This window comes from Mustelus asterias, chromosome 3 (assembly GCF_964213995.1).
Source record: "Mustelus asterias chromosome 3, sMusAst1.hap1.1, whole genome shotgun sequence".
NCBI lineage: Eukaryota > Metazoa > Chordata > Chondrichthyes > Carcharhiniformes > Triakidae > Mustelus > Mustelus asterias.
This window is the reverse complement of record NC_135803.1, coordinates 58,517,580-58,544,044: the sequence shown is the minus strand read 5'-3', so window position 1 is coordinate 58,544,044 and position 26,465 is coordinate 58,517,580. Positions and strand designations below refer to the sequence as shown.

General features: G+C 45.0%; 1 protein-coding gene across 2 annotated transcripts in view; it reads left to right on the top strand.

Moving 5' to 3' along the window:
- si (sucrase-isomaltase) overlaps positions 1 to 26,465 on the top strand; it is a 280,056-nt gene that overhangs the window by 179,578 nt on the left and 74,013 nt on the right. For both annotated transcript variants that reach the window (XM_078209033.1, XM_078209034.1), the window contains 4 exons: positions 1,412 to 1,555; positions 15,226 to 15,441; positions 17,263 to 17,417; positions 21,972 to 22,140. In XM_078209033.1, the coding sequence (XP_078065159.1) occupies positions 1,412 to 1,555; positions 15,226 to 15,441; positions 17,263 to 17,417; positions 21,972 to 22,140 (684 nt within the window). The remainder of the gene's footprint in view (positions 1 to 1,411; positions 1,556 to 15,225; positions 15,442 to 17,262; positions 17,418 to 21,971; positions 22,141 to 26,465) is intronic.

Sequence of the window (26,465 nt, the reverse complement as noted above, 5' to 3'; positions counted from 1 at the left end):
TTCTGGTTGTTTCACAGCTTGGTATGGCTCCTGCACTGTCCAAGACTGCAAGAAACTACAAAGCGTAGTGAACAAAGCCCAGTCCATTGCACAAACCATCCATTGACACTGTCTACACTTCAAACTGCCTCAGAAAAACAGCCAGCATAATCAAGGACCCCATGCACCCCATACATTCTCTCTTCCACCTTCCTCCGTCAGAAAAAAGATATAAAAGTCTGGGGACATTTACCAACCGACTCAAGAACAGCATCTTCCCTGCTGCCATCAGACTTTTGAATGGACCCACCTCCTATTAAGCTGATCTTTCTCTACACCCGAGCTATGGCTGTAACACTACATTCTGCATTCTGCACTCTCTCCTTTCCTTCTCTATAAATGGCATGCTTTGTCTGTATAGTGCGCAAGAAACAATACTTTTCACTGTATACCAATACATGTGACAATAATAAATTAAATCAAATCAACCTTCTTTAATCTGATAATTATAAACAATGCTTTTATTAATTGGTGGAGCTGCTGTGCTCAGTGATAACATGTAAAGCAGAGAATAACCAAAAAAGCTTTGTCATTTTAAATTTGCATGATTGATTGAATGGAACCTGACAGACGTTTAAATTTTAAGCTGTCCATCCCTTTCCCACACCTTCAAAGCGCTGTATGACAGATTTCAATTACATTCTTGATATCCAATGTTACTAAGGATGCTAATGACCTGAAATGGATCAGATAAAAGCCTCAAGGTAATACCCAGTGATTTGCTATCACCCGGTGATTTGCATGTGCTCAACCCAAATATGGGCAGATGTCATTTCCAGTGGAAAATTAAACAGACAACGGAATAGTTTCATAGAATCATAAAACAGAATGATAGAATCCCTACAGCGCAGGAGATCATTTGGCCTATCAAGCTTTCACTGACAACAATCCCACCCAAACCCTATCCCCGTAATCCCACGTGTTTACCCTGCTAATCCCTCTGACACTAAGGGGCAATTTCACATGGCCAATCAATGTAACCCGCACACCTTTGGACTGTGGGAGGAAACCAGAGCACCCGGAGAAAACCCATGCAGACACTGGGGGAACGTGCAAACTACACACAGTCACCAAGACTGGAATTGATCCTGGGTCCCTTGCACTGCGAAGCAGCGGTGCTAACCATTGTGCCTAATTTACTGATGCATTTTCCATTGTTGCCCAGATAGTAACTGTTCAAAGATGAATACTAATTCAGAGGGTAATCCCTGCTGAAGATCGAAGAAAAGAATTCTCAAACACACAAGATGCTCTGGATACTGGATGAAGTTAATGCTTTAAAACTTTTATTGAGAATAGTAATGAAACATTGAATTATTGTAATCGGGATTCTTCAATGACCTTTGAAATAAATGTGTTTGCCTTCACATAGGTTTTTCAGCTAACAGGTCTTCAGCTGGAACTAGGAGAATCCTATTCAGTACAATGGAAATCGGCAGTATTTGAAAGGATTGATTGTTATCCTGATGAAAAGCCAAGTGAAACTGCCTGTATAAAGCGGGGTTGCAAATGGATTGTAAGTAATCCGAAAACAGTAAATTGTTTTGAGAGAAATAGTTTATTCAATATCCATTGTTACAAAGGATGCTAATGACCAGAAATGCATCAGATAAAAGCCTCCAGGTAATATCCGGCGATTTGCTGTTACCTGGGGATTTGCCTGTGCTCAACCCAAATATGGGCAGATGTCATTTCCAGTGGAACATTTTTATGCGTGTAAACGGATTTAGAAATTAAGATTCAATTTTGTATTTTACATCATCAGTTAGGGAGTGAATTTTTGATCATTGGTCAAACTCTAGCTAGCTCAATACAGGCATGCAATGTTAAAGAATTCTTATCAACAGTCAGATGAACTGTTTCTATAGATTCTGGGGGCGATATAAGTGGGGCAACGTGGTGGTAAAGTGGGGCATAAAGCTCTTAGCGCAATTGGAGCCAGATTTCCGGCGCAGTCAACCTCTTGCCAGAAATGGGCAAGAGGCAGGTTAATGTTTTTCATTTATTTTAATACTGTTTAACATCCGCTTAGTGAGCATGGCGCCCAATCGTCTGGACTCGCCTCCCTTTATGAGCTCACTGGGAAAGGTTCTCACCGGCGAGGAATAGACACACTCCCCATGAACGGGGAGCAATCGACTTGGCCTCGCCAGTGGAACCGGAGGCCATTGAGGGCATTGCAATCCCCAGTGGGCATTGCACAGGTGCCAGACTGGCACCTAGGGAATGCCAGTCTGACACCTATGCAATGCCCACTGGGCAGTGCCAGGGAATGGGGCTCATGGGGGAGGGGCCAGTGGGGGCGGGAATAGTGAGGAAGAGGCCAGTGGGGGTGGGACCAGTGGGCTGGGGCTAATGGGAGAGGGGCCAATGGGGGAGGGGCTAATTGGAGGAGGGGGTCTGCTGCCAGTCTACAAGGATTGGTGGGGAGAGGGAGGGAGAGGGGGCCCACTGCCACTCTGCAGCGATTAGTGGGGGAGGGTGGTGGGTCCACCATCGGTGGGGGAGGGAGGGGCAATCGGTCTTGGCAGCGGAGGGGGGGGGCGGCGTTGGCAGGGGCTGTATCTAGGGCCACGTGCCCCCACAATTGCAGGGGTGGGAGCTGCTTCAGACTGCCTACACTAGCAGGGGCCTGACAGCTCCCTTTTTTTGTCAGACCCCTGCTATTGCTAATGCACATGTGCAGCATCAGAGGTCTGCACATGCGCAATACCTCCCTCTACAGTCTTTCGGGTGCATTAAGCCCCGCCCCCTGGCTTCAGCAGCAAGCAACAGGCTCACTCAGAATTTTGCAGGCAGATTGCGCATGTTGGGGAGGGGCTGAAAACACTCCGAAAAGATGGATCTGAAACTCTCCCAGTTTCAAGTCTGCCCAGCACTTAGAAAAAAAAGGTAAAATCGCCCCCTCTGTGTGAGTATGTAAATAGTTGCAGAGTTCTACCCACTTCTACATAAACATTTTTAGACAATTTCCACATCAGGAATAGTAGAACCGATAGCAGTTAAGGTCGTCAACTGTCTTCGATATTAAATAATAATATAGTTATTATGTTATACAAAGTTAGAAACATAGGGCGGGATTTTCCAGCTGTGCTCGCTCCAAAGATGGAAAATCCTGCCCAAGGTCAACGGACATTAGCATGGCTTGTGCCTTGCCCGCTACGATTCCCATGGTGGGCAGGATGGTAAAATTCCAGTCATAGGACAGAAGGATACCATTTGGCCGATCGAGACTGCACCAACAACAATCCCACCCAGGCTCTATCTCCGTAACCCCACAAATTTACCCCGCTAGTCCCTCTGACATTAAAGCACAATTTAGCACGACCAATCAACCTAATCCACACGTCTTTGGACTGTGGGAGGAAACTGGAGCACCTGGAGGAAACCCACGCAGACATGGGAGAATGTGCAAACTCCACACAGGTACTGACCCGAGGCAGGAATTGAACCCGGGTCGCTGGCACTATGAGGCAGCAGTGCTAACCACTGTGCCACCGTGCTACCCTTTTCAACATATTGGTTAGCCAGCAATCACTTGCTATCAGTGACAAACATGGCCCTGACGTTAAGTTGGTGATGGTCAGGGGAAATCCAGAAGCGCACAAGAAACCCGAAAGTGCAGCACATCCTCCGGTCACTTATTAATCCAGCCACTGCATTACCGTTTTATCATAGGATTTTCTGACTAATTAGCCTGAGCAGTTGTGATGACAAACTATGTGGATTGGTTTCAATGCCAGTATTTAAAGAGATATAAGAGTCATGAGATAGATTTCTCCCATTTTGAGACTGGGTGCAGTGGCAAGTGCCTCCAATGCATGTCCAGCCGACCAGACTAGCCCAATGCCAGATTCTGGCTTGAACTGCCTCATTAACTGTGCACACTCGAGTTCCCCTTCAATGCTCCTGGCAGGCTGATAGCTGATTCATCTACCTGCCCTCTAATGATGGGTTTGAAGGTCCCAGCGCCATATTTAAATGCCAGCCCCGTACACTCATATCATTCTCTGTAGCCCACCTGTCTTCACCAGACCATGCAGGATGTCAGCAACCCAGAGATAAAAGGCTAGCAGCCTTGAGAAGAAGACTATTCCTCGATTCAACCACTACCACACCCTCCCCCAACCACCCCCACGCCCACCAAGCCCATCATCTGGGAGGCGACAGTGCTCCACTTGGACCTTTATCCATTGCCTTTGAAGTCTTCATTCATCCCCCTCCAGTAAACGAGGTGGTATCCGATTGACCCCTTGTCCGCGATCATTTTATACAACCTTGTTGGGGTCCAGCTTCCCTCTGACTTCTATTGTTCTCCTTCTTCATCCACCTCCTTACCCCTCTGCCTGCCATTGTGAGCCCTCGACTTTCCACCTCCCCCCTTGCACAGCCCTTCCCACCCCCCCCCACATTGCCCTCCCTTGTCTATGTCAGGCCACTACCGCCATACAATCCCACTCCCACCCCCCCTCCCACCTCTTCATTTCACACCCTACACCCTTCTCGATTTAACATCAGATCTTTGTTGTAGTGGCTGCATGAGTCTCACAGCACAGTGCTGTCCAGATAGACACTGGTGTGTGGCACCAGGGCATTCCCTGCTCAGTATCAAGATATCATAAAATAACTCAATGAAATATTCTTTGAAAAAATGCTAATTCTTCAGGACGCAAACGTTGTGGAGGAGGATAGAGAGTGCATTAGCGATTACTATCCCAGCGGTAGCATCTATAGGATGATAGCTCGATTAGGAAAAAGTTAGAGAAATTAATCTCACAGAGAAGGCACAATGGAAGATAATGAGGTGCAGAAGTTGAGGCAGTTGGGTTGGAGTGGTGGGGCTGGAGCATGTGAATTGGGGCATGGTTGAGAGGTGGGAGTGGTAATGAACATGAAGACAGGAGAACAGGGCAAAATCTAGAGATTGTGGTGAGGAAATGGGAGTCGGGGCTGCAGCTAAAATGTGTGCAGAACGGACAAGGAGAAACCTTAGCTTACATTGAACAATGGTAAAGGGTAAGGTATTATATTAAGGTATTATATTGAGGGTCATTTGCAAAGGACTTGTTTGCGGTGGGAAACCTCGATGGAAAAGATTCTCTAGGAGGTTGTGTATTGGTGTGGGATTCATTATGAATATCAATAGAAGGAGTTAAGGTTCAAATTGAAAATAGAGTTCTTTTGGCAACCGAAAGAGGAGAGAAATTTAATTTAGGCCCCAAGGGTCTAAGGAGCAGGAGTTCACTCAATCCTCATTCAGTTTGACAGTACACCTTTCTGCTTCATTTCTTTCAGCCGACTTCTTAACCAGATCCTGATGAAGCAAATCCAATGTGTCAATCTGTGAACTGTTTGGTTGAGCTACGCTTAGAACATTAAGTTGAGGAATACAGCATTCTTAAAGATCATCAGGGCCTATACTGGCTGAGCTTATGTTGTGTTTACATTGAGTCTTGGCTGATGGAATGGAACTCTCAGATTCTAAATGAAACAGCTCTACAGGATACATTACATCCAAATACTGAAATGCCAAACTTTAATCAATGGCAATTTAATGATAACTTTGAGACGGTAGTGTAGTGGTCATGTCACTGAACTGGTAATCCAAAGGCCCAGGCAAATGTTATGGGGACAAGCATTCAAATCCCACCACAACAGCTGGTGGAATTTAAAACCAATTAATAATCTGGAATTGAAAAGCTAACCTCAGTAATAATGATCATGCAATCATTGTCAATTGTCGTAAAAACTCATCTGGTTCCCCAATGTTATTTCGGGAGGGAATCTGCCACTCTTGCCTGGCCAGGTCTACATGTGACTCCAGATCCATCACAATATGGTTGACTCTTAACTATCCTCTGAAATGGCCCAATCAGCCGTTCAGTTCAAAGGCAATCAAGGATGGGGAACAAATGCTGGCCTTGCCAGTGATGCCCACATCCCATAAAAGAATGAAAAGAATGGCCAGAATTCTCCCATCCAGAATTCAATCCTGTGATGGGGGCCAAGGGGAAACCAAGCCATATCCTCCACATGCGGTATAAATAGTTATGTACCTGGATGTTTTGCTCTTGCCACTGTGGCAGGATGGGCTTGATGGCACATGTCCCGCCATCATTTCTGGATGCCCTCTTTAAAAGGTGTCAATTGTTACTGACTCACCTTTGAATAAAGAGGGACCTCCAGGAACATTGAGGCTGGAAGATGGACCTCTTTGATGACTAAAGCTGCAGTCTAGGGTCACTAGTGAACTCTATCCTGAACTTTGGAGGCAGCCCCAGGCCTTCTTCAGATAAATCCCAACTTTTGCACGGCCATTGGTCCGATATGTTCTAGACTGACGATTTTTGTGCTGGAGTTGTGGAGATTCGGGTATGGGGGGAGATTCTGGTCAGGCCTTCATCCAGATCCACATACAGGATGCAAATCAATTTCCTGCTGGCCTCCAACAAGATTCCCGATCCACCATGGAGGGCAGCATCAGAAGATCCCGCTGTAATGTCAAGTTGGCATGAAACCAATTTTTGGGCCTCCTGCTGAATTCTACCCCCCTCACCCGCCATTGAATTCCACCCACTGTTATTTGACAGACATAACTGCGAGCATGATGATGATATGGCCGATCCCTGCCTAGAATTTCAATGGTGCTGCAGTCATTTTTTAGGGGCAGAGCTATGCCTTAGCATCTAAAAAATTGCATTGAGTGCCCCCATCCTGATCCATAAACATCCAAGATGCAGGCTGGAACTATTTAAAAAAGAAAGATCTTCATTAAGATCCTCTGCTTATTGCAAGATAAATTTCAGATATTACATAGAACATAGAACAGTACAGCACAGAACAGGCCCTTCGGCCCACGATGTTGTGCCGAGCTTTGTCTGAAACCCAGATCAAACTATTTCCTCCCTATCATCCTGAAGTGCTCCATGTGCCTATCCAATAGCTTCTTAAATATTCCTAAAGTTTCTGACTCCACTATCCTTGCAGGCAGTCCATTCCACACCCCAACCACTCTCGGAGTAAAAAACCTACCTCGGACATCCTTCCTATATCTCCCACCATGAACCCTATAGTTATGCCCCCTAGTTACCGCTCCATTCACCCGAGGAAATAGTCTTTGAACGTTCACTCTATCTATCCCCCTCATCATCTTATAAACCTCTATCAAGTCTCCTCTCAACCTCCTCCGCTCCAAAGAGAAAAGCCCAAGTTCCCTCAACCTTTCCTCATAAGACCTACCGTCCAAACCAGGCAGCATCCTGGTAAATCTCCTTTGCACTCTTTCCAGTGTCTCCACATCCTTCTTATAGTGAGGTGACCAGAACTGCACGCAATATTCCAAATGTGGCGTCATCAAGGTCCTATACAGTTGCAGCATAACCCCACGGCTCTTAAACTCAAACCCCCTGTTAATGAACGCCAACACACTGTAGGCCTTCTTCACGGCAACCGTCAGAGATCTGTGGATATGAACCCCAAGATCTCTCTGTTCCTCCACATTCTTCAGAACCTTACCTTTGACCCTGTAATCCACATTCAAATTTGTCCTACCAAAATGAATCACCTCGCATTTATCAGGGTTAAACTCCATTTGCCATTTTTCAGCCCAGCTCTGCATCCTATCTATATCTCTTTGCAGCCTACAACAGCCCTCCACCTCATCCACTACTCCTCCAATTTTGGTGTCATCAGCAAATTTACTGATCCACCCTTCAGCCCCTTCCTCCAAGTCATTTATAAAAATTACAAATAGCAGAGGACCAAGCACTGATCCCTGTGGCACTCCGCTGGTAACCGGTTTCCAGTCTGAAAATTTTCCATCCACCAACACCATTTGTCTTCTGTTAGATAGCCAGTTACCTATCCAATCGGCCAAACTTCGCTCTTTCCCACACATCCTTACTTTCTTCATAAGCCGACCATGGGGGACTTTATCAAACGCCTTACGAAAATACATGTATATGACATCAACTGCACTACCTTCATCAACACACTTAGTTACCTTCTCAAAAAATTCTATTAAATTTGTGAGACAAGACTTGCCCTTTGAATCCGTGCTGACTATCCCGGATTAAGCTGCATCTTTCCAAATGGTCGTAAATCCTATCCCTAAGGACCTTTTCCATCAACGTACCGACCACCGAAGTAAGACTAACTGGCCTATAATTACCAGGGTCATTTCTATTCCCTTTCTTAAACAGAGGAACAAGATTCGCCACTCTCCAGTCCTCTGGCACCACCCCCGTGGACAATGACGACCCAAAGATCAATGCCAAACGCTCTGATATCTCATCCCTTTCCTCCCAAAGAATCCTAGGATATATTTCATCAGGCCCAGGGGACTTATCAACCTTCAGTTTATTCAAAATTGTTAGTATATCTTCCCTCCGAACATCTACTTCCTCCAGCCTATCAGCCTGTGACACCCTCTCTTCCTCAAAAACATGGCCCCTCTCTTTGGTGAACACCGAAGAAAAGTATTCATTCATCACCTCTCCTATCTCTTTTGACTCCATGCACAAATTCCCACTGCCGTCCTTGACCGGCCCCAACCTCACCCTGGTCATTCTTTTATTCCTCACATAAGAGTAAAAAGCCTTGGGGTTTTCCTTGATCCGACCCGCCAAGGACTTCTCATGCCCCCTCCTCGCTCTCCTAAGCCCCTTTTTCAGCTCATGTCTTGCTAACTTGTAACCCTCCATCGAGCCAACTGAACCTTGTTTTCTCAACCTTACATACGCTTCCTTCTTCCTCTTGAGAAGACATTCAACCTCTTTTGTGAACCATGGTTCCCTCACTCGGCCATTTCCTCCCTGCCTGACAGGGACATACCTATCAAGGACATGCAGTATTTGTTCCTCGAAAAAGTTCCACTTATCATTAGTGCCTTTCCCTGACAATTTCTGTTCCCATCCTATGCTTCCTAATTCCTGCCTAATCGCATCATAATTACCTCTCCCCCAATTGTAAACTATGCCCTGCCGTATGGCCCTATCCCTCTCCATTGCAATAATGAAAGACACCGAATTGTGGTCACTATCTCCAAAGTGCTCTCCCACAACCAAATCCAACACTTGGCCCGGTTCATTTCCCATTACCAAATCCAATGTGGCCCCACCTCTTGTCGGCTTATCCACATATTGTGTCAGGAAACCCTCCTGCACACACTGCACAAAAACTGCCCCATCCAAACTATTCGACCTATAAAGGTTCCAATCAATATTCGGAAAGTTAAAGTCTCCCATGACAACTACCCTGTGACCTCCACACCTATCCATAATCTCCTTAGCAATTTCTTCCTCCACATCTCTATTACTATTTGGGGGCCTATAGTAAACTCCTAACAACGTGACCGCTCCTTTCCTATTCCTAACCTCAGCCCATATTACCTCTGTAGACAGATCCCCTTCGAAATGCCTTTCTGCAGCCGTTAAACTCTCCTTGATTAACAATGCTACTCCTCCACCTCTTTTACCACCTTCCCTACTCTTACTGAAACATCTATACCCCGGAACTTCCAACAACCATTCCTGTCCTTGTTCTACCCATGTCTCCGTAATGACCACAACATCGTAGTCCCAAGTGCCAATCCACGCCCCAAGTTCACCTACCTTATTTCGGATGCTCCTTGCATTGAAGTAGACACACTTCAACCCACCTTCTTGTCTGCTGGTACCCACCTTTGACCTTGATACCCTTCCCAGTACCTCACTACACTCACTGACCTCCGGACTACAACTCCTTTTCCCATCCCCCTGACAAATTAGTTTAAACCCCCCCCCCCCCCGCCCCGAAGAGCCATAGCAAATTTCCCTCCCAGGATATTGGTGCCCCTGTGGTTCAGGTGCAACCCGTCCTGTTGGTACAGGTCCCACCTTCCCCAAAGTGTTCCAATTATCCACATAGCTGAAACCCTCCCTCCTACACCATCCCTGCATCCACGTGTTTAACTGCACTCTCTCCCTGTTCCTCAACTCGCTATCTCGTGGCACCGGCAACATACCAGAGATGACAACATGGTTTGTCCTGGCTCTCAGCTTCCACCCTAGCTCCCTGAATTTCTGTTTCAAATCCCCGCCCCTTCTCTTACCTATGTCTTTGGTGCCGATGTGCACCACGACTTGTGACTGTTCCCCCTCCCCCTTTAGAATCCTGAAGACACGGTCCAAGAGGTCACGGACCCTGGCATCCGGCAGGCAACATACCATCCGTGAGTCTCTCTTGTTGCCACAGAACCTCCTATCTATCCCTCTAACAAACGAGTCCCCAATAACTATAGCTCTACCGCTCTCCCCCTTACCCTTCCGAGCCACAGGGACGGAATCAGTGCCCTCGCACCAGACTCCATAATTATCCCCATCTGCAATGATGGAGTCCAGCTCATTAGTGCAAAAGACAATGTTGAAGCGTTTGTGGCCATCTTCAGCTATAAGTGCCAAGCAGATGATCCATCTTGGCCAGATGTCCCCAGCGTCACAGATGCCTATCTTCAACCAATTTGATTAATCAAAACATAAAAAATAGGAGCAGGTGTAGGCCATTCGGCCCTTCAAGTCTGCTCCACCATTCATTATGATCATGGCTGATCATTCAACTCAATAGCCTGATCCTGCCTCCCCACCATATCCTCTGATTCCATTTGTCCCAAGAGCCATATCTAACTCCTTCTTGAAAACATACAGGGTGGGATTTTATGGCCTCACACATCCCGAAACCATAAGATCCTGCCATGGTCAATGGATCTTCCCATGATCCGCCCCTCGCCCGCCCCGACTCCCGTGGCGGGCAGGATGGTAAAACTCCGGCCACAATGTTTAGGCCTCAACTGCTTTCTATGGTAGTGAATTCCACAGGCTTACCACTCGATGAATGAAGAAAGTTCTCTTCACCTCAGTCCTAAAAGGTTTACCCCATATACTTAGACTATGACCCTTGGTTCTGGACACGCCTACCATCGGAAACATCCTTCTTGCATCAAAGCTGTCTAGGTCTGTTAGAATTTTGTACGTTTCTATGAGATCCTCCCTCATTCTGGTGAGCTCCAGTGAATATAATCCTAACCGATTCACTCCATATGATATCGAGAAACAGCTGATGGCACTGGATTCTGCAAAGGCTATGGGCTCTAACAACATTCCAGCAATTGTATTGAAGACTTTTGCTGCAGAAGTATCCCTGCCCATAGCCAAACTCTTGTGACACAGCTGCAACAATGGCAGTAATATCAAGTGGCGCTTGCACAGCATAACCAACTTATCAATGCTCAGTTTGAGTTCTGCCAGGGCCACGCGACTTCTGACCTCGTTATAGCCAATCATTTAAAAAAGGGCTGAACTGAAGAGGTGAGATGAGAATGGCTGCCCATGACATCAGTGCAGCATTTGACCAAGTATGGCACCAAAGAGCCTGAGCAAAATTGGAATCAATCAGCACCAGCGGAAACCTCTCCACTGATTGGAGTCATACCAGGCATAGAAGAGGACTGTGTGGTTGTTGGAAGTCCTTTGTCTCAGTTCCAGGACATCATTGCATGAGTTCCTCAGGTTAATGGTCTAGTCCCAAGCATCTTCAGCTGCTTCATCAATGCCCTTCGCTCCATTATAAAGTCAGAAGCGAGGGCGTTCACTGATAATTGCACAATGTTCAGCCTCATTCACAACCCTAAGATACTGAAGTGGTTGTTGTCCAAATGCAGCAAGACGTGCACAACATTCAGGCTTAGGCTGATAAGTGGTAAGCAATATTCACACCACACAACTGTCAGGCAATGAACATCTCCAACAGGAGGAAATCTTCAGAATTACTATTGCTGAATCACCCACTCAATATCCTGGGGGTTATCGTCATACTATACAGAACTGGAATAGCCATATAAATATGGTGGCTGTAAAAGCAGGTCATAGAATGGGAATTCTGAGGTGTGTAACTTATTTTCTGATCCCAAAGTCTGTCCACAATCAATAAGGCACAAGTCAATTGCTTGCATGAGTGTGGCTCCAACAAAGCTCAAGAAGCTAGCTGTCATCCAGAACAAAGCAACCAATGTGATTGGCACCCCATCTATAATGTACAGGGTTAACATCAGGAGCACCTGATACTGATGTAACTATGATAAAATTTCACATGCTTTAGTAATTTAGAACTGGTGAGATTGATGGTCTGAAACTCTTTTATGGGCTGGATGCAAATGGTCTGACACAGTGGTTGGAACTTAATGCTCTCCACCATGGTGAGTTTGGTGACGGGGGTTGGGTTATTTAACTGGGTGGACAAGGTAAGTGGTGCCCGCACTACCTTCTTGTTTGAGCCCTAATTGAGTTTGTGGCAGGAAGGCCTAAGGATGGCCTTCTCATCCTAACCGCTAATTGAAGTTCTCAAGTAGGCAACTCATTGAAGGTGTGGCATTGCCATGTAGAAGCCCAAAAAGTAAACTCTGTCAGAGTTGTTTGTGGCTTGGGGCAGGGATCACTTCATTCAAAGGTACGAAGTTCCTGATTAAGGAACCTGGGATTGGGGAGGGGGAGGCTTGTTGAAAACCAAACCCCTGCCCTTGCTGCTGACATCCTCATGACCCGTCTCCCACCATCATTCTCCTGTCTGGTTGCAGTGGTAATCCAGGGCTTGGCAATGCCAAACCATGAAAAGCAGCTGGCCTCTAATTACCGGGCAGATCTTGGTCAATGGGCATTCAGCCTCTGAGATGAATTATTTGAGAACATCAGGAGCACCTTGATGCACCTGTACAGGGCATTGGTGAGGCCGCAGCTGGAATACTGTGTGCAGTATTGGTCCCCTTATATGAGGAAGGATATATTGGCATTGGAGGGAGTGCAGAGAAGGTTCACCAGGTTGATACCGGAGATGAGGGGTTTGGATTATGAGGAGAGGCTGAGGAGATTGGGTTTGTACTCGTTGGAGTTTAGAAGGATGAGGGGGGATCTTATGGAGACTTATAAGATAATGCGGGGGCTGGATAGGGTGGAGGCGGAGAGATTCTTTCCACTTAGTAAGGAAGTTAAAACTAGAGAACACAGCCTCAAAATAAAGGGGGGTCGGTTTAAGACAGAGTTGAGGAGGAACTTCTTCTCCCAGAGGGTGGTGAATCTCTGGAATTCTCTGCCCACTGAGGTGGTGGAGGCTACCTCGCTGAATATGTTTAAAGCGCGGATGGATGGATTCCTGAGCGGTAAGGGAATTAAGGGTTATGGGGATCAGGCGGGTAAGTGGTACTGATCCACGTCAGATCAGCCATGATCTTATTGAATGGCGGGGCAGGCTCGAGGGGCTAGATGGCCTACTCCTGCTCCTATTTCTTATGTTCTTATGTTCTTATTACATGCGCGGTGGACAATGGGGAACCTGTGGTGTATCTGGATTTTCAAAGACATTTGATAAGGTGTCGCAGCAAATACTATTGCATAAGATAAAGGTCCATGGTGTTACGGTAATGTATTAGCATGGATAGAGGATTAGTTAACTAACAGAAGCAAAGAGTGGGGGTAAATGGGTATTTTTCTGGTTGGTGATCAGTGACTAGTGGTGTGCCTCAGGGATCAGTGTTGGGACCGCAATTGTTTACGATGTATGTAGATGATTTGGAGTTGGGGACCAAGGGTAGTGTGTCAAAATTCGCAGATGACACGAAGATGAGTGGCAGAGCAAAGTGTGCAGAGGACGCTGAAAGTCTGCAAAGGGATATAGATAGTCTAAGTGAGTGGGCAAGGGTCTGGCAGATGGAGTACAATGTTGGTAAATGTGAGGTCATCCATTTTGGTAGGAATAACAGCAAAATGGACTATTGTTTAAATGGTAAAAAATTGCAGCATGCTGCTGTGCAGAGGGACCTGGGTGTCTTTGTGCAAGAATCACAAGCAGTTGGTTTGCAAGTGCAGTAGGTAATTAAGAAGGCAAATGGAATTTTGTCCTTCATTGCCAGAGTGATTGAGTTTAAAAACAGCAAAGTTATGTTGCAGCTGTATAAGGTGCTGGTGAGGCCACACCTGGAGTACTGTGTACAGTTTTGGTCTCCTTACTTGAGAAAGGATACACTGGCACTGGAGGGGGTGCAGAGGAGATTCACAAGGTTGATATCGGAGTTGAGAGGATTGGCTTATGAGGAGTGACTGAGTAGACTGGGGCTATACTCATTGGAATTCAGAAGAATGGGGGGAGATCTTATAGAAACATATAAGATTATGAAAGGAATAGGTAATATAAAAGCAGGGAAGTTGTTTCCATGGGTGGGTGAAACTAGAACATGGCCTCAAAATAAGGGGGAGAAGATTTAGGACTAAGTTGAGGAGGAACTTCTTCACACAAAGGGTTGTGAACCTGTGGAATTCCCTGCCCAGTGAAGCAGTTGAGGCTACCTCACTTAATGTTTTTAAAGCAAGGATAGATAAATTTTTGAACAGTGAAGGAATTAAGGGTTATGGTGAACAGGCGGGTGAGTGGAGCTGAGTCCACGAAAAGATCAGCCATGATCTTATTGAATGGGAGAGCAGGCTCGAGGGGCCAGATGGCCTACTCCTGCTCCTAGTTCTTATGTTCTTATGTTGATCTTTGATCCCAGGGAAGGTGATTTGCAGAGAGGTAACTGTGGCAGAAATGGCTAGAAGGGCCAACATTTTCCAGATTTCAACCACAGTGAGGTTGCATATTCTCGAAACTTGACTGAGCCAAGCTCACTGGCCAGTATGGGGATCGAACTGGTGACCTTGATGTAACTTGCACCATGTTGAAACCATGTGAGCTAACGTCCACTTTGTTTAACCCCAGGGAAGCCCCATCAATGCCCAGTTAAGTGCCTGATTAACTCTTAATGGGGTGGGTCTTCCCAACAAGAGTTGACATGATGCTCTTGCTAGCTCTCCAGCTGTCAGATAAGACCTCTGTTGCCTCCATGAAATACCACCCAAGCAATAGAATGCTTTTTGAGATGAAACCTAAAAACATAGATACAGAAAATTATGCAGTGTCTAACCTATGTTTTGCTAAATTAAACACGTTTTTTATGCAGGAAATAATTTCAATGGTCTAAAATTTAAGCAATCTTGTGCAAAGTACAATAATTCAGCTGAAATAGACTGCAAAATGTTTTATATATTACTCCATTTGCTGTTGAGAAAAATATTTAGCTAGTTTAAGCAAAATTTTCTGTGAAACCTGGGTTTTTCTCTTTTGCAGAGCAGTTCTGTACCTTCTGAACCTTACTGCTTCTACGAAAGTGATTATGGCTACATCCTGAATCCAGCCAAGAGGATTACGCAAACAGAAAATGGAATGAGTGCTGAAATTGTAAGGAATAAAGCATATCCGGAACGTTATAAAGGCCTAACCCCAACTGTGGAAACCCTGAAAGTTGATGTCAAATACCTCAGCGACAATATGTTGAATTTTAAGGTAGGATTCTGAAGGTAGCGTAAAGAGCCAAGAGGATTTGACAGCTTACAGTTAAACAGAAAACGTTCATTGCTGCGATCCATTACATGTTTAATTTACAGTCTGCTCCAGGTAATCCAGTGCTGTTCTTTGAGCTAAAAATATGAATAAGTAAATCATTCAAATAGAACAATATAAATAAAAGGTGGAAATTGGGTTGCCAGGTTGTCCATCTGGAGACTGCAGGGAGCAATTCTCTGACTTCAACCTAAGTCAGGAACAATATGTGCTTCGTTTCCATGAGATGAAGGAGATACTTATGGAAATCTGCCACTTTTGCAGGAGTATTGCTGTTTCATAGCAGAACAAATACAACTCTGTCAGTGACTACAATGGTGACCACTGCCCTGAACTACTTCCCACCGAGATCCTTCTAGGGTGGAGCAGTTTACATCTCAAAGATTTCTCTGAAGTCTTTTGCTGCATAAAAGAGGTGGTGGCTGATCCTCAGGAAAGAGGAGTTAATGATATTCCTCTGACGAGAGAGAAGCGGGAGGAATGTGTATGTGGCTTTCCCAGTATAATGGACTTCCCTATGGTGCAGGTCACCAATGACTGTGCATACATGCTTTGCAGATATTGCAACTGAATGTGTCACAACAGCAAAGGATCTCTTTCCTCAAATGTGCAGTTGGTGTGCAACAATGCTCAGCCCATTCTACTGGTAAATGCCTGGTTACCAGACAACAGTCATGATGTTTTTATTCTACACCAGTCCACCCTTACCTTAGTATTTGAGCCACCATATCAAACCAGAGGGTGGCTGCTGGATGGTGAGGGCTATCTGCTGAATAGCCATCTCATGATTTCAGTGCACATGTAGCCAACATGCACATAGTGGGAGTCATAGCACAGCATGAAACATCATTGAACAGACCAATATGGTCATTGAATGGACCAATACGGTGCTCAAGCAATGGTTTGCTGCCCGGGTCGCTGTGGAAGAATGCTGCAGCACTCATCAATGCATGTGTCATGGTTTATTATACTGTTGATATCTGCCAATTATTACCTTCATGTGGACACAGCCCTTGCCACCACAGATATGGGGGCAGTGGGGGGAGTGAGGTGGGGGGGGGGGGGGGGTTGCGATTCTCCCATCCTGCTGTGCCCTGATAATATCTCCCAGCGCCAAATTTCCAGCAGCATCTGTTCCTCGCCGGAAATCAGCGGAGTAAGTATTTAAATCTGCATTTTCGTGTAATTTAAATGCTAGAAGTGAGCCTGGGACTGAATTCTCCGGGCCTGCTAGCCTCTCCCCTCTGCCAGGGTATTTAACTCCAGCGGGGTTTAGAGTAGCTCCCCACTTTCCGGGAACTAGTGACCCGACTCCACTGGAGTGAAGGGGGGGGGGGGCAATTGAGGTTCCCCCCTGGGCATTGGCACCTGGACAGTGCCAGCCTGGCCCCCTGGCACTGCCCAAGGGGCAAAGTGTCCATGCCCAGGGGGGCACCATCATCATGAGAACTCCAAAGGTTCATGGAGAATATCGACCAGCACCTTCACAGAGTAAATAAATATAGTTACCCTTGTGCTAAGTCAATTTTCACACAAGATCCCACAAATAGTAAATTAAATAAATGGCCAATCAATCTTTATGTTTTGATATTATTTGAGGGAAGAATGATGACCAGCACTCTGCAATAAATCCTTACTCTCTCCAGCTGATATCATAGGGTATTTTCTCGAACAGATAGAACAGTTCACAATGAAGGTACATGAACTTGTTAAATGTTCATATTTTAAGACAAACATTAAAGACAAAATTCCATTGTCCTTCAGATTTCTGATCCACAGTCAAAAAGATTTGAAGTTCCGATCCAACTAAACATTCCCAGCTCAAAACCAGGTGACGGTTCTACAAGGCTTTATGAGGTTACATTTATCAATTTTCCATTTGGGATCCAGGTCAAAAGGAAGAGTACCGGTGCAATCATGTGAGTAGTGGATTTTTGGATAGTATTTTCTACTTTTACAGTCAGTATAGATAATAACTTTCACATCCTCCTACACAAAGTCTGATAAATGGTAATGAGGTACAAGTAATCAATGCAGCACCAGAACACAGTGGAGCATGATTAGAATGGATGATCCTCCCAATAAAATAAGTCATATCTAACGAAGCGATGAACTAAATTCACAACGTCTAACTCTAGCTTTATAAAATCGATTGATTTTTAAAAAAATTTGAGCTACTAGGCTCAATACTATTGTATTCTGTTTACAAAAAAATGAGTTTCGGTGATATTTCTAACATAAACTTTTGTAATAAATGAAGATAAGTGTCAAGACTAACCAGCGGAAATTTTCAGTTTATCCAAAAAAATGTCTTAATGATTTTATAAAATGTCATAACTGCATAATTTGTTATTATCTCTCTTGAGATTTTGTGCAAAGTTTGGCTGCTTTTAGAATAATTAACTTATTAATTTTAGAATCCTTTGTCATTTACACTCGTTCCTCTAATTCTGGCCTCTTTAGCATCTCCAATTTTAATTGTTTAATTAATGGTAGCTGTGCCAATGTTCTGGTTTTCTCTCCCTAAGCTTCTCCACTTCTTCTACCTCTTGTTCCTCCTTTAAGATGTTCCAGAAAACCTACCTCTTTGGCAATGCATTTGGTCATCCACCCTAATATTCCCTTAAGTGGCTTAGAGTCACATTTGTTTTATTAAGTTCCTGTGAGGTTCTGTGGGACATTTTGTTACATGAAAGGTGAAAGACATTTTGCTGTTGCTTTACTGCCGCCATACTTACAAAGTCCTCAATTAAACACTGGGAAGATTGAAGTCATTGGGCCCGATTTTACCATCAAGTTGCGCCTGTTTTCGGGCCCAAAAGCTTGGTAAAGTCGGGCATGAGGCGAGTAGCGCGATCTGCGCCCACATCCGCTCTGGTTCCCCCTTTACCAACGGCCAAAAATGGCCGCCATCGGGACCGCGCCTGAAACGGGCACAATGTCAACTTAAATGCATTTGCATGCTTTTAAATTGACTTAATGGGCTGCACGCCCAAACTTACTGGCACTTCCCCCTTTACCACCGTGTTCACCCATCCAGACTAGGCACAAAACAGACATGGTCCACAAAGGTCCAATTCGGGTGCTCCAGCTTCTGAGGAGGTATGTTCCGAGCTTCAGGTGGCTCTCTGCTTCAGATCGGTGGGGTGGGGGTGGGGGGCGGGGGTTGGGGGGGTGGAGTGGTGGTGAGGGGGGAGGGAGGTGGGTCAGATGGCTCTCTGACTCGGATCGGTGGTGGGTGGGGGAGGGGGGAGGCGGGTCAGGTGGCTCTCTGACTCAGATCAGGGGGAAGGTGGGTCAGATGGCTCTCTGACTCAGATCGGGGGGAGGGAGGGGAGGCCGGGTGGTGGGGTTGGCAGGTGGGGTGGGGGCAGGGGACAGGGGCGTCCGCTGCCACTCTGCGTGTGATTGGTGGGGGGGAAGGGAGGTCCACTGCTACTCTGCATGTGATCGGTGGGGGGGGGGGAGGGGGAGAGGCCCGCAATTGGTCCTGGTGACAGGAGGGGGGTGGGGGGATAAGCGGGTCAGTCATGTTGTGGGGGTGGGGTAATATCTGTGGGGGCCAGTGGAGGGGGGGTCATTATCTGGCCCGGCAGCGATGTGGCAGGAGAGCGTTTCTCTATCTTTTGTTTTCTGCGCATACGCAGTTGGAGGCGCCGATCGGAGCTGCAGGATTTCGGGGGCATTAAGCCCCGCCCTTAGGCTTGTGCAGCGCGATTCAGGATTGCTGCTATTTTTCAGAGTGCGTATGGGGGTGCCTGAGAACGGGTCTAAAAGTCGGATCTGAAACACTCCCAGTTTCAAGTCCGCCCAGCACTTAGAATCAAAATAGTAAAATAGGGCCCATTAACTTTTGCACCTACCATGGTACTCACAACCAGTACTCCTTCATGGCTCAGGGTTGAACCAGACTGTTTGCAGGTTTTATCTACTATTTGACATTGAGTGGAGCTCAGACTCATATCCTCTTCTGTTATGAAAACAAATTACCACCATATCTGTAATATTGCCAATTTCTGCCTCCGTCCCAACCCCTCTGTTGTTGAAGACTTGTCGATGGATTTGTGACTTCCAGATTTGATTGTTCTAAGGCTCTATCAACTGGCTCTTACCTTCCATCCTCCATAAACCTCAGCTCATCCAAATCTCTGCAACCTATATTCTCGCTCACCCCAAGTCCCTCTCGACCATCATGCCTGTGTTCAATGACCTACAGTGGCTCCCAATCCCCAACAGTTCAAACCCAAAATTTTCATAATTGTGTTTCCATAGCCTCTTCCTTCCTTATCTCCTTCTGCAGCCTTATGACACATGATGAATCCAATGTTCCTCTGAGTCCAACTTCAGGTACATACCTACTCTTTTTACCCTGCCATTAATGGCTGAATCTTCAACAGTCTAGATTCTAATTCCTGGAATTTCTCCTGAAGATGCTCCACCTTTAAAGCCTTTAAAATGTTGATTATTAACCAAGGCTTTAGCCACAACTACTAATATTTCTAACTTTGGTTCATATTGAGTTTTCTCGACTTGCTGCTCTCTGAAGTGACATGGGACATTGTTTCCTTGTTAAAGTCACTATATAAATGCTTGAGGTTTAATAATATAAAAGCAAAACACTGCAGCTGCTGGAAATCTGAAATAAAATCAAAAATGCTGACTAAAACTCAGCAGGTTTGGCAGCTTCTGTAGAGAAAGTAATAGAGCCAATATTTCAAATCTGTATGACTCTCCTGAGTTAAAGAGAGGGAGAAACGTGATGGATTTTATGTGGAAGAGAGGCTGGAGCTGGTGGAGCAAAGTAGAACATTAGTGATAGGTGGGAACTAGAAAAAAATGCATCAAGATGTTTAGGACACAAAACAAAGTAAGTATTAATGGAAGATGCTGATAGGGGTATGAAGGTAAGATAGCAGAACGTGTCAATAGGAGAACAAAAGTGAGTAGTGCTCTGTGAAAGCAAAACTTAAGAACAAGTGACAGACGCCCCTGCGGTGGGGAATAGGTTATGTTGGGACAAAAAAATATTTTTTGAATTAAGAAAGGACCAGGATGGAGGAGAAAGTTCATGGTTTAAAGTTATTGATCTCAATGTTGAGTCCAGAAGGTTGTAAAGTGCCTAATCAGAAGATGAGGTGATATTCTTCCATTTTATGTTGTGCTTCACTGAAGCATTGCTGCAAGTCAAGGATGGACATGTGAACATGAGAGAGAGCAAGGTGATGAGTTGAAATAGCAAGTGGCAGGATGTTTGGGGTCATGCTTTGCGGAACACCTTCACTCAGCCTGTAAGCATGACTCCAACCTTCCTGTTGCTTGCCTTTTGAACTCAGCATCTTGCTCTCATGCCCACATGGCCATCCTTGACCTGCTGCAATGCTCCAGTGAAGCACAAAGCAAACTGGAGGAACATCACTTCATCTTCCAATTTGTCACAGCCTCCTCGACTCAACACTGGGTTCAACAACTTCAGACTGTGACCTTTCTCCTCTGTCTTGACCTTGTATTAGAATCAAATTTCTTTTGTCCCAATGCAATCCACCTCCCCTACAGGGCCATCTGTCACTTGTTCTTAAGTTTTGCTTTCACTGAGCACTGACCTTTGTTGTCCTACTAACACATGCTGCCATTTTATCTTTATCCTCCTATCAGTACTGCTTCTCACTACTATTAACACATCTTTTATCCTTGCCATAAACATCTTTGTCAAATCTCTCTCCCAGCTCCCACCTATTACTGACATTCTATTTTGCTGCACCTACTCTGGTCCTCTTAAACATTATAAAATCCATCACATCGCTCACTCTCTTTAGCTCTGAAGACGAGTCATATGGACTTGCAACGAGAAATCTGTTTCTCACTCCACAGATGCTAGACGTTGCTGGATTCAGATTATGAAAATATACATTATCCATATCAAAACTGTTTTTATGCTATTCCAAAATTTCTGAATAAGGTTTGGCAAGAATTTTCATATGCATACATTAATGTCTAATCTGCTGTGCGCAATTAATAAAAGATAGTTAAGCCATGCAGATTTCTTATTCGCTGTGAGCCCAAAGAAAGGTATTTCGCCCACTACCAGTGGAAATTAGAAGATTTCAGCAACACAGCCTTTTTTCTTGATCAATGCTAATGGAGGGGAGGGAGCTCGCTACTGACATGGATTCAGAGAAGTGACCTGTAATCTTCTAACAGAACATAATTGAAATAACTAGTTCTCTTTTTTTGCAGTAGATATACCACAACATACTCCTACTATATTGCCATATAATTGCATGATCTTGTCAGATTAAATTGCTCTGGGTTATGCTAACTGTTAATTTTTCTTTCTCAACCTACAATTTAATATTGTCTTTTGTGTAAACTCTTATGTACTTGCCCTTGATAACAGTAGTCTAAATTTAATATTGCCTTTGGTTAACGTTCATCCAAAATGCTAAAAACAAATTGCTTTCTTTACTTTGTAACAGCTGGAATTCCCAAATACCTGGCTTCACGTTTACCGACCAATTCATACAAATTTCAACCCAACTCCCTTCAAAGTTTATTTATGGCTTTGGAGAAACTGAGCACCGACACTTCAAACATGATATGAACTGGAATACTTGGGGAATGTTTGCCAAAGATCAGCCACCTGGTGTAAGTTTAGAAACTTATTTCCTCAGCTGTGACTTATTGTGTTTTATTACTAACATCAAGTGCTGTGAAAAATTGAATTACCCTGGCTACGCATCAAAGCTGGGATTCAATGTTGTAAGTCAAAGTGATTACAATTGTTTGAAGTTTTCCAGTGAAGAACAATAGAGCCCATTCACACATAAATCACAGAGCAGTGATTTACTGTAAACCTTTATCTCTCCTATCCAGGACTGTTGTCTGCAAAATTGTGAAGCAATGACTGAATGCTCCTCCGCTTAATAGTAGAATGCAGGTTCATACAGAAATAACTAACCAAATGTTGTTAATGCCAAAGTAATGATCTCTGCTTTGACATCTGTATCCAGAGCACTGTTGATTATAGTAAACTGCTGCTTATTTGCATTCTCAAGTACATTTCCATCACAGGAGTCTTGAAATTATTGTTAACGGATAAATATCTTGGTTAAATTCCATCATCTTCTATTGTAACCCAAGTAATTTGAACAAATCCCATCACGGCCATCAAGGCAAAAGTCCAACAATGCTTGGCTTGCCTATTTTAATTAGGTTAACGTCCCCTCAAAAACAGTAGACAAAGAAATGTCATATTGGTGAGTTAATTGTTCATCTGTGTATCTGGTGAAGAGTAAACTAGAATTTTTTAAGTGCACAGTAAGAAAAACTGTTTTAGAAAGTGATTTGTATATTCAAGATTTTATTGTTCTGCAAAAAACATTTATCCATGGTTTTACCAGAAGGAAGATAATCATAACAGCAACAAATTGAGCTATAGCTGGTTCAGCTGGAAAGACTATGGTGTAGTGGTATTGTTGCTGGACTAAAAATCCAGAGACTCGGGTTCAAATCCCACAGAGGAGATGATGAAATTTGAATTCAATAAAAATCTGGAATTAATCAGCACAAAACCATTGTTGATTGTCGTAAAAACTCATCTGGTTCACTAATGTCCTTTAGGGAAAGAAATCTGCTGTCCTTACCTTGTCTGGCCTACACGTGACTCCAGATCCACAGCAATGTGGTTGACTCTCAGATGGCCCCTGAAGTGGCCGAGCAAGTCACTCTGTTCAAGGGCACTTAGGGATGAGCAATAAAGGCTGGCCCAGCCAGTGATGCCCACATCCCATCAATTAATACATTAAAAAGGTTCTCCTCTTCCCCTAACATAGTGTGGCATATACATTATTCAGTATTGCTAAGACAAGTTGTCGAAGGTTTTGGTCTTGCGTTTATCAGGACAATTTGCAAAAATAACAAATATAAAGGGAACAACAATTTGTACTGCGTGAGATGAGAGTGGTGTTTGGTTGGCAAGTGAACTCTGATTGGTAGCGGCGTTACAATGGAGAATACACCAATTAACAGATGACTGACAGAATCACATCGAACAGCATGTCCCTTCATCTATTCATAACAGGCAAGGTGCTGACTGTACAAAATCAGCCGGTGCTTCAAAACTTAAAACGTTTGTGACAGTGTCATGGTGGGTGAGAGTGGAAAATATCACAAGAAGGCCAAAAATTGGTTTTTATGTTGTCACAAAACTGGTTCACAATTGTGCACTACAGCTTTCAATGACAGGCCACCTTTCCCACTGTCAGGAATATCATTTCAATACATTTGTATCTCATTAGGACTCCTTGCTGAACATAAAAATTTATGCCGGAATTATCTTCCCTCCACGATGGGCCAACATGAACACCAGTGTTGCTATTGCTCTCATTTCAACCATGCACTTGAATATGAGAGTGAACAGTTACATACCGGGCTCACATTGCCCTGATCCTTTGAAGGATGATGAAGCCTCAGGAGCCTGTGTCCTTGCTGAGATGAGTTGCTAACTGGAGGAGAGAGTCAGAAGGTGCTGCCTCTTAAGTTTTTTTCCTGGCTTCCTAGTCGCAGCGGCAGCTCACAAGAGCCAGAAGCCATCTACTATCCTCAGTGGGCTCTTATCTGTACGCCTTCAATCTGACAAAACTTCTCAAGGAGATCCATCTGCAGCAACGGGACAACACATTCTGTGCAACTTTGATGGTGAAACGGAGAGGTGACACTTGGGCTAAGACAGCTGAGGATGGTCCACAGGTGCATATCTATTCTAAGAAGACTCAATCCTCTGTGTCACCTTTGTCTCTATCACATTAACATCCACCACTCTCAGTTAGGGTTGCTGACTTGCTTTTATCCTCACCATACTTTACATATGGGCCACCTTACAATGATGACATTCAACCATTGGCATGCCAAATGTTGAAATGCCTCCTCTTTAAGACACACATTGTGCCCTCATAGCCAGCCCTGGCCCCGGTGAACTCCAAAATTCTCAAACACCATGAAGCCCTCAAGATCATGAGTTGTTGCTAATAACAAGCAGACTTCAGCTTCAGTACATGCTCCCTCCTATCCCATTGCTCCCCGCCACATTGCACAAAGCAACAACGTGAACTTCCAGTTTATTTTCAAAGAATCATAGAAGCCCTCCAGTGCAGAAGGAGGCCATTCGGCCCATCGAGTCTGCACCGACCACAATCCCACCCAGACCCTACCCCCATATCCCTACATATTTACCCGCTAATCCCTCAAACCTACACATCTCAGGACCCTAAGGGGCAATTTTTAGCAAGACCAATCAACCTAACCCGCACATCTTTGGACTGTGGGAGGAAACCGGAGCACCCGGAGGAAACCCACGCAGACACGAGGAGAATGTGCAAACTCCACACAGACAGTGACCCAAGCCGGGAATCGAACCCAGGTCCCTGGAGCTGTGAAGCAGCAGTGCTAACCACTGTGCTACCGTGCCGCCCAGGCTCAATTAACTGTCAAATATCACCATTTGCAATTAGCATCACTCGTCTGGGTGAGTGTTTTGGTGATGGGACTCAGCACTGCAACACAATGTTCATAATCATAGATTATGATCATAGAACGATGTTGTGACAAGAGCTTGTCATTCCAATCCAGACAACTACTGGCTGCGAAAGGCTCAAGGTTATAGGTTCAAGGGCCAGGGCACTAATTGGCAGAGGGGGCAGAATTTTCACATCTGAAGTGTCAAGGTCCTTCTACTTATTGGTCAGTTTAGCAGATGTACACTCGGAAAGTCAGAAACACAGTTGGCAGATAGGAGCACACACAAACTCTGAATATGGGCTCACAACATGAAAACCCAGCCAGAGGACAGACAGCATGATACATGACATCCCTCCATGTGTTAACACATCTCTCCTTGTATACCACACCTTCAACTTTCAGAATGCAGGCAAGACCATAAGACTATAAAACGTAGGTCATTCAGCCCATTGAGTCTGCTCCACCACTCAACATGATCATTGCTAATCTGATATAATCCTCAACTACACTATCCCACCTTATCCCCATAACTCTGGATTCCCTTACTGAATAAAAATCTGTCCATCTCATATTTAATGACCCAACCTCTACAACTCTCTGGGGTTAAGAATTCCCTAGATTCAGAATCCTCTGAGAGAAGTAATGTCTCCTCATCTCTGTCTTAAATGGGTGACCCCTTACTCTGAGATTATGCTCTCTGGTCCTGGACTCTTCCACAAGGGAAACCATCCTCTCAGCATCTAATCTGTCACATCCCCTGAGATGGGAGAACACCTCTGCCTTAGTCTTCCATAGCCAAGAATAAGCAGTGACATGACCCTGCCAAGCATGTGAACAAGGTTACTTCCACAGGCACACTTGACATTAAAGTCCAGGCATCACTGATGTTGAGAATGACCTAGAAAAGGGACACACACTGTGGTGATATGGATGCACACTATAGTGAGGCCCATGATAGCAACATGTGCGATAAATTGGAGGAGGGACCATGGACCATATCTGTTTGACAGCAGCAAAATTCATCATAAAAATGAGGCATACACAGGAGGAGATGTGAAATAGATGTGATTCTATTCACATTTGCCCCCCCTGCCCCCTTCCTCCCCCCACCTCCCCCCCGGTCCCCTTCCCCCCCACGGTAGGTTCCCTGATAGTGCAGTTGGCAAGCAACACAAATGGCCATTAAGTTCAGTGGGACTGCAAGATCCCGCCCACAGGGAATAGCAAACCACCTGCACTGCTAGAAAACCGGATGCAAGGGGGCCAGAAAATTCCAGCCTAAATCTTTTTCACTTTCCTAAATTTACCATTACATCTTGGTGCATCTTTGACAGAGGTGGAGGCAGCCTGCCGACTGCTACAACCCAATGTTGTCTGAGGTGGTTGTCTTCTGGAGCGTTGATACCTGGACATTCCAGCCTTCTTTGGGTGTCCTGCCACCCTCCCTGGCCTGT